General features: G+C 36.0%; 1 protein-coding gene across 4 annotated transcripts in view; it reads left to right on the top strand.

The window, feature by feature from the left end:
* The first annotated feature begins 903 nt into the window (after positions 1 to 903).
* Positions 904 to 8,764, top strand: part of LOC122303511 (S-adenosylmethionine carrier 1, chloroplastic/mitochondrial) — a 7,892-nt gene continuing 31 nt past the window's right edge. The window contains exons 1-13 of one of the 4 annotated variants that reach the window (XM_043115321.1): positions 907 to 1,113; positions 1,309 to 1,426; positions 2,129 to 2,236; positions 3,144 to 3,238; positions 4,014 to 4,090; positions 4,690 to 4,780; positions 5,179 to 5,232; positions 5,306 to 5,401; positions 5,562 to 5,651; positions 6,730 to 6,781; positions 7,770 to 7,831; positions 7,987 to 8,067; positions 8,404 to 8,764. The exon at positions 8,404 to 8,764 is cut by the window's right edge and continues 31 nt beyond it. In XM_043115321.1, the coding sequence (XP_042971255.1) occupies positions 1,372 to 1,426; positions 2,129 to 2,236; positions 3,144 to 3,238; positions 4,014 to 4,090; positions 4,690 to 4,780; positions 5,179 to 5,232; positions 5,306 to 5,401; positions 5,562 to 5,651; positions 6,730 to 6,781; positions 7,770 to 7,831; positions 7,987 to 8,067; positions 8,404 to 8,535 (993 nt within the window). In that variant the 5' untranslated portion in view covers positions 907 to 1,113; positions 1,309 to 1,371 and the 3' untranslated portion in view covers positions 8,536 to 8,764. Of the gene's footprint in view, positions 1,114 to 1,308; positions 1,427 to 2,128; positions 2,237 to 3,143; positions 3,239 to 4,013; positions 4,091 to 4,689; positions 4,781 to 5,178; positions 5,233 to 5,305; positions 5,402 to 5,561; positions 5,652 to 6,729; positions 6,782 to 7,769; positions 7,832 to 7,986; positions 8,068 to 8,403 lie in introns of all 4 variants that reach the window. The other 3 variants (XM_043115322.1, XM_043115323.1, XM_043115324.1) reach the window with 3 other exon arrangements.

The raw sequence follows: 8,764 nt of genomic DNA, 5'->3' as shown, positions 1-8,764 counted from the left end.
AGATCTAGATGTAGATCTAGATCTAGGGAAGAGATGGGAAGGTATGTGGCGCCAAACCTAGGGGAAATTCCTATTTATAGTTTACTTGCATTGTTATTTCATCAATTATGTTATGTTATTCAATGAATGAGAATTTTCTCTTCAATTCTTTTGAGAGTTAAGTTCTAATCTGAGATAGTCTTGATTTTTGCCAACCAACCAACTTGGATCTTTGTGTTGCCTTAAGGTAACCTTAGATCTAACCAACCAACAAGCAAAAAATCTAAATATCTAAAAAAAAAAAAAAAAGCAAAAAACCCTAGATCTAGTACCCAACACGTCAATTATAAGTGCGTGAGAGTGAGGCTTCCATCACACTCTTGCAGAGTCTTGTGGTGTAGTGCGTGGTAATCATGGGTGACAGGAAAGCAATAGATCGCCACATCTCCGTGATATTGTTAAAAATAAAGAAATAATCGAAAAACATTGATAGACAGTTTCAGAAAGAACAAAGCTTCTGGAGGGAGATGAGGAGATTTTTGGGCTTTGGCTGAGAGAGAGAATGAGCTTAAAAATTTATCATATTGCTAAATAAGGAGGGAATGTGAAATTTTTTTAATAAAGTTATTTAATATAAATTAGTATTGCAGTCAGGCCCAAACGATTAATCTCATCAATCACCCTCCAAATTAATTATCAAGTTACTATATTGGATCTACTTTTCCCCTTAAAAGGACAAGACCACCCCTAAAAATTCTCAAAAATAATACTAAAAATATTTATAAATAATTTATTAAAAAAATTAATTTGTGATTTTTTATATATTTTAAATTTCTTCAATTAAAGATATTTATATCCAATTTTTGATAGAGAGGACTGGTTATAATTTCTAGAGAATTTGAGGATGGATTGCGAAAATTAAGAAAGGATGGTTGTAAGGTAGGATGAAAATTTAAGTAGCCTTCGTATTTAACGAAAAGAAGGGGCCAGAGTCGGCTTACAGTCTGCAATCTACCAAGTATAGGCACGACCACCACCAGCCAACCAAACGAAAGACTCTCACCGACACGATACTTCTGATCCTTCTCCCTCTTACAACAGGGTCCACAACGCAGCCAGCGCCCCTGCTCTCTGGTCTCTCTCTCTCTCTCCCCGCTCTTCTGACCACAATGTAACACGCGCACTTATTTCATCTGAACTCTGGAATTGACTTGCAAAGATAAATTGAATAGTTGCCTGAATAGATTTTGTTACCGTTCGTATTGGTTCTGCAACTTATATTCCCGGAATGACAATTTTTGTTGGGTTTTCTTTATGGAATGATAACAGTCATAGTGGTTTGTAAGTGTGCCTATTTTGAGTTGTGGTGGTGGTAAAGTTTGGCGACTTTAAATGGGTCCCATTATGCTAGCCGCCGATGCCAAAAGCTCTTCAGTCGCTTCATTAGGTAACCCATTTCTTGAATATCAAATTGTGAATGATTTTATTTGAATGTGTTTTCAGTGATATTACGTAATTTGTGGCATAATATAGCGTTGCTATTGTTTAATACATAAGACGTTAAACTCTCAAAACGCCAAAAAGTAAAATGTACAGCCTTGATTAAGAAACGACGGTTATCACATCACTTATTTTTCATCTATCCGAAGTTACTAGAATTAGAAAATAAATATTATTTGTCACATTTGATTGTTGGAGTTGGGTAATGTGTCAGTTTTGTTAGTTTGGGGTGTAAAATATGACATATTTGGTAGTTGAAAGCTGCAAAGTATATTTCCCTTATTGTTAATTCCACTGTAGCTAATGTATTCGCATGTTTGAAAACATGGCTTCATAATTTTGGATAAAAGTTTACAGTGATCTAATGTGACAGTTGTTATTTTATTCTCTTTTCTTTTTTAAGTCCTTTTAGTGGTCAAAAGCTTATTCTTTTTTAGGCATATGATTTAAACTTGTATTTCTCTGTCAGTATGTGCCTGGGGAAAGGATGTTGGCATCCACTTCAGGTGTTGAGGAAACTCCTAGTTAATCTCATATTTCTGTCCTGAGCCTAACGCAAGATGTGATTGGGATCATTATATATGTTTCCTAGGTGATACATTTGTTATATTCTGTTGCTTTTTTTTTAACTGGTTATGTGGTTTTGCAGATGCACGTGACAGGACAATGCGAAACTCACAGCTAGAAAGAAGACAGCCTTTTGCATCAGTCAACATGGGAGAAGAAAAGCCATTTGACTTTATTCGTACTTTCTTTGGTATGCTAAAAAATCTTTGTTAAAGAAGTAGTAACAAGGCTTATTATTGTTTTGGGGTTGACTAGAAATGATACTGAAGCTCATTCTCTAAGTTGATGATAGTTTGACAGACTCTAATTTAAAATGTATGCTTATGAAATCAAGTTCAATTTGGAAAGACTTACATAAGTGACTGCAACTTTAAAAGGTGGAGTCATGGCCACCAAACATGGTATATCCTCTTTCAACCTTGGAGAGTAAATGTAGAAACGAGTATTTAATTTATCAATCAGTCACTATTTTGGACCAGTGAAGGATTGCTAATATTATGAGACCCTCCCTCTCTCTCTCTCTCTCTCTCTCTCTCTCTCTCTCTCTCTCTCTCTCTCAAGTACTTTTAGCTGGAGCTTTTTCGTATATGTTGCACATTGAATCTGTTGAATTAGAATAACATTGCTTGATGGATTATAAAATTGAGGCTTAAAAAATTGCAGTAATGAAAATTTACATAACCAGAAGCTGGGATATATTTCTATTTTAAGTGATTTGGAATCTTGTATAACTAAGTATACATGTTTTGGCACTGCGTGAAGATAAAGCAATATCCCATGTTGGCAGAGGAATATGCAGATGCCTAATGAGCTTTTGGAACAAAAGGAAAAGAGACAGTATTTTTCGTTGTTTCTTTCATAAGTTATGCTTGAGGGGTCATAGAAAGCATGTTAGCTACTGACTGACACTGTAAAGCCATTGGTCTTGACTAGATGGAATGATAAAAGCTTTTGCCCTTCAGACTTGTACAGATAGAGAGGAAGAGTGGAGCATTTCCTTCTTCATGTTGTCCAATTCTTTGATTACATTAAATGCACAATCTATACTAAGAATATATCTATTGCATCCAGTTTTTAGTTTCTAACTAGTCTGGCAGTGGATTTTGCAGAGGGTGTTATAGCAGGAGGTACAGCTGGTGTTGTTGTTGAGACAGCTTTATATCCAATTGACACTATAAAGACACGGCTACAGGTAGGTTATCTATGTATGTTATCTATGTATATTTAAGTTATAGTTAATGTTTGGATGCAGATTATCGAATATACTGTACTGGGTCATTGTTTGTTTTTGGCTGAGAATATGGATCTAGAGATTGTTCCTTCATTACTTATTATATATTCATGGAATATCAACTGTAAATGTTATTAAGCTGATTTGTGCCTCTATGTTTTATCAACCACGTGCTCAAGATCTGTTCTGGGGTCCTGAAGTTTCATTCTTTGATTCTTTCCTGCCTTGACCACATAATTGTTCTACCATGTCCTGGCCTCTTAGTTTAGCATCAGCATGCCAACTCACAAATTTCTTTTCATGGGGGTCCAAATTACGGGGGATTAATTTCTGATTACTTTAGTTGATTGTTAATCATAATCAAATGAATAAATAAGTAGAGTAGAGAGAAATATATGTAGCATCCTAGACCAATTTTCAATATTTCATATTCAATAGTCTGTATCATAAGTGTTAGGGACTTCAACTTTTTTAGTACTAGAATTTATAAAGTTGCGTATGATTAAATATTAAATCATGCTGGACAACGAAGCAATCTAAAAATTACTCAGGTGTGCTTCTAATTCTTTCACAGAGATTATGGATGCAACCTCACAATCATTAAAATAAACTTTGAAACCTCTTTCATAGTTCCCAACTATCAGTTTGATATGAATTCAGCATCCTGAATTTTTCGTTGTCTACAAAAGTTTTGCTCATGGTGTTTCTGAATTTTATCGTTATGCTTTGGTTACAGGCTGCACATGGCGGCGCAAAAATAAATTTGCAGGGCCTTTATTCTGGATTGGCTGGAAATCTTGCTGGTGTCTTACCGTAAGTACGTAGTGCAGAGTGACTCCATTTTCTTCTTTGGTTTGTCAGGTGTTTTTCCTTTCTTGTTTAGGTCATCCCTAATCATGTATCATAGGCATACTGATGTTTCTCCTTCTTGATCTTGATGAATCTGATTTGCTTCCTTTTCATTAATTAATCAAGTAATAATAATTTGAAAAATATGAGTGGTCATGGTGAAATTCTTCTTCCAAATTGCCTTCGCCTAGCCCAATCACAGTATCAACATTGTGCAAATGCTCAGATGCTGCAGGTTGGCTGTCCTAGTTTGTGTAGAAGAATAACAGATGGTCGAGCAGTTATGAAAGTAATAATAATGCATATGCTTTTTGAAAAAATGTGCAAAACTTTTGTAAGTTTGCAAACTTTTGAGAGAAAAGATGGCAAAATCTTTTTGAAATCCATAAGTGCAGGATCTGTGTCATGTTGTCCAATGCCCAACACACTGGCTTCCTAATGGAAGTGTCCTAATTATAGTTCTTATAGAAACTTCTTTCCTTCTTTCACCTTGGATATGTGTGTTAGAATGACCGATTTGGCTTCAAATCCAAGTCATTTTGATAATATTCTTTTATGGGCAGGGCTTCTGCTGTATTTGTTGGTGTCTATGAACCTGCAAAGCAGAAATTGTTAAAGATGTTTCCCGAAAATCTTAGCGCTGCAGCTCATTTTGTATGAGATTCTTCAATTCCCTTTTATCATGAATGTATTTGCTTCACTTGGGCACATGACTAATTAATAATTTTTTATTTATTACTTTAATACCTTATTAAATTTGGAACTAACAAGGCATTAATTTATTATGCTAATCGAAGCCCCAAATGCATTTTGGATGAATGAGCTTATCAAATGTCTCAACAGCTTCCCCTTTGTACCAGAGGTCTAGAATATAAGATTTTGTTTTTGCCCTAGCAAATGATTACATCCACTGCATTACCGTCCAAGAAAAACTGAGAAAACATGTCCAGTCTTCAGTTATTGTGGCCAATTAAGCCCTCCGAATTTCTTTAGTTTTTTACTCTTGTGAAAAAAAAAAAAAAAGACTCTTATGGCTATTGAACTTCATGCAGACTGCAGGGGCTGCAGGAGGCATTGCTGCTTCTCTCATTCGTGTTCCAACTGAGGTAGAGAACGTATTACTGACATTTGCAATGATTTTAGCTGCTTTACTCTACCTTTCCCCTTTAAACTCCTCAGGTTGTTAAGCAAAGGATGCAGACTGGACAATTTACTTCAGCTCCTGATGCTGTACGCCTTATTGTTTCTAAGGAGGGTTTCAAAGGACTCTATGCGGTGTGTGGTTCCCCCCCGTGCCACCCCAAAAAAAAAACACCTTGATTTGTTTCCCATATGCATTACGTGTGGCATTGATGCATGACCTGCATGCCATTTGTTATTGGGAGCCTTTTCATGGTTATGTTTGTATAATTGGCTTTCAATTTTGAGATTGCAGGGATATGGATCTTTCTTATTACGAGATTTACCATTCGATGCAATTCAATTTTGCATCTATGAACAGCTTCGGATAGGTTACAAGGCAGCAGTAAGTTCCTTACAGTGTAGAGTTGAAGTTCACTTCTTTGAAGAATTAATTTTACTTGATGGTTTTCATTTTTCTCTTTGACTGTGCATCATGGTGATGCTATATGGAATGTTTTTTAGGAGTGATGCTCTTATTCATTCACTGGTTGCAATTTCTCTGACTGCAAGGTGCTTTGTTAGTTCAATGCTTCTTTATAGACGATTTGTCACCATACCATGTGATCTAGTGCTTGGTGTTCCTATCATGGTAACCTCCAAGTTTTACCAACGGGGATTATATGATCTAATATTGTGCCCATTAAATTCAGACTAGGGTTTTTTTTAGGTGAGTTTTAGAAGGAAGATCTCTCCTATACTTAAGTTTGGTTGAATCTTTCCAAAGGCATTGGAGTCCTTGCTCTCATGCTTGGGATTTGAAAGATGATTGATTATGTAACAAGACTAGCTGACTATTTTGGGCTACACAAACACTTTTTTCTTAAAGCTCAAACATTGAGTATAGCCCTCAACAACTGTTTATATTATTATATACTATTGAAATCTGCATTCGATACCTGTTGCACATTTTAATAGCTTATCATTTGATAGGCCTGCAATGAATTTTGAACTTACAACTTAATGTTACCATATAAATTAATACCAAGCTTATTTTGTAACGGTATAATACACTTTACGTGTGTTATAAAATCAAGTCCAGAATCATATTTCTTTGATTTTGTACTCTACAATGTTATAATTATTTGGCTCTCTCTCTCTCTCTCTCTCTCTCTCTCTCTCTCTCTCTCTCTCTCTCTCTCTCTCTCTCTCTCTCATAGCATGATCTAAGTTGTTTTAAAGGTTTTCACTTATTCCTTGTCTCGTCTTTGTATCAAGCATGACTGCAAGCGAATGAATGTGATTATTGAAGACGTATTTGATTATGTTATTTAGTATGATTAATTATTGACTAACCAAATGACAGTATATGTGATGGCATGGTAGTAGGCCCTGCTGGTATACATGCTGCTGTGCTTCTATTAGTTTCAATTTTTTTGGGGGGTATGATTGATGATTTTGACATGTTTTCATTTATTTACCAGGCAAAGAGAGATCTATATGATCCTGAGAATGCCCTCATTGGTGCTTTTTCTGGTAAGAAGACATCTAAATTAAGCTATCCAAATGCTTTAATTTAAGATTAGTTATGTTATGATATATCGCAGACAGATTCACACTACATTTTTCCAGCATTCTGCAATTATATAGAACATTGTCATTCTAGCTATACTCTGAGGACCAAATCCGTTCATTGGTAGTGCATCTGATTTTAGTATGGTTTATTATGATGAGATTCTTTACTGATTAAAAAAATTATGTTGAGACTTGGTTTCAGATTTGTCCAGCCAGATTCTATTGTCTCATTTTCCCCTCCCCATCCCCCCACAGGTAGAAAAGAGTGATAAAAGGTCATAGGATTTGTATGTCCATCATGGGCAGTTGAAAGTATTGATGGTATGTCACATATCTCATAAAAATAGAAGGTCCCTGTTGCGTTTTAGTTTTTCATTCGATGCAGAAAAAGCCATTACTCAAAATTTGGTCACAACATAAAATTGCAGCTCTCGCTTGTACTGATGATGCAGAGCAAATTTTGGTTTTCTTGAAAATAATTTTTTTTTTTTCCCTAAACTTCAACAGTATCTTGTAGTGAATCACTCATGGGCACACATACTCTAGACTGCTGCATAGGAGAGAAAATTTACTATTTGTTCTAAACTGAAATGCACCTAATTCGTGTACAGACCTTGGAGATTTTTCTTACTTTTCAGCCAATTTTTTAATGGCATTTATTTAGTTGATGTTCAATAATGGCATTTATTTAGCTAGTTTGTTTGTTTGTTTTTCCCACTTTTCCAGTCTGCCAAAGTATGGTACACTATTACTTTTTATCTTATGGAAACAGTGGGGGGATCTAGAACACCTTTTGAATTTGTGAAAGATCATTGTTCCAGAATTTCTGTCCTGTGCTGCAAATTAATCTCTCTCCTTTTAAGTTTTAATGCATTTGCACACGTGTGCATTTATTGCCCAACGGGTTTTTTCTTTAATTGATAGAAAGTTGAATATCCGTGTTTTATAGGTGCACTAACTGGGGCTATAACTACTCCCCTTGATGTGATTAAGACGAGGCTGATGATTCAGGTAAGACTAATCTACTTCCCACTATCCCTAATTCTTTATTTTGCTTTAATAAATTTATGCATGCACATCCATCGGGTGTGTTTACATTTACATGCATTCAGTTTTGTATTTTCTAGGCAGATATGAATTATATGCTTTGTTGTGTGCTTTTCAAGGGATCTGCAAACCAGTACAAAGGAGTATTTGATTGTGTTCAAACTATAGTTAGGGAAGAAGGACCTTCTGCTCTATTGAAGGTACGAATTTCCTGCTCTAATCTCTTTATAATAGAAATTTCATGGCTATAGAGTAGCTGCAACCCTAAGGGGTAGCTTAGTTGGTCAAGCCTTAGGTTTGCTTCCCAATGGTCACCAATTTGAGTCCTCTCAGAGCAACTAGAAGTTTACCTAGCCGTTAACTTCAGGGCCCCCATAGGATTAGTCGAGGTGCGAGCAAGCTGGCCCGGACACCCACAGATATAAAAATAATAAAATAAAGTAGCTGCTGCTTTTATAATGTGACAAACCTAACTTGTTAAACCACAGCAGCTTGAAGCCAGAAATTTCTGTTGCTTATATTTCTTTCAATGGCAGGGCATTGGGCCAAGAGTACTGTGGATAGGCATAGGCGGTTCAATCTTCTTTGGCGTCCTTGAGAGCACAAAGCGGTTCCTCGCTCAGAGGCGTCCTACACCTCATCAAAACTCAAATACTAAGCAGGATTAAATTTTAGTGAACTGGTAAACCTGCGTCCAGAGAGAGAGAGAGAGAGAGTTCTCTTCAATTTTGTTTCTTTACATTGTTTAGGATCTGACATGTTGAATGTATGATAATGACGTCTGGCTATGGTTCCCGCCTCCATGATGCCTCATGCAAGTGGAATTAGGAGTGAAATGATATCATTTGTTGCTGATTTTGAAATATACGAGCATGAGATCAGAGCGCTTGTATTTAT

The sequence above is a fragment of the Carya illinoinensis genome, chromosome 3 (genome assembly GCF_018687715.1).
Source record: "Carya illinoinensis cultivar Pawnee chromosome 3, C.illinoinensisPawnee_v1, whole genome shotgun sequence".
Lineage (NCBI taxonomy): Eukaryota > Viridiplantae > Streptophyta > Magnoliopsida > Fagales > Juglandaceae > Carya > Carya illinoinensis.
The sequence above is the reverse complement of the archived record's forward strand: the minus strand, read 5'-3'. Positions and strand labels throughout refer to the sequence as shown.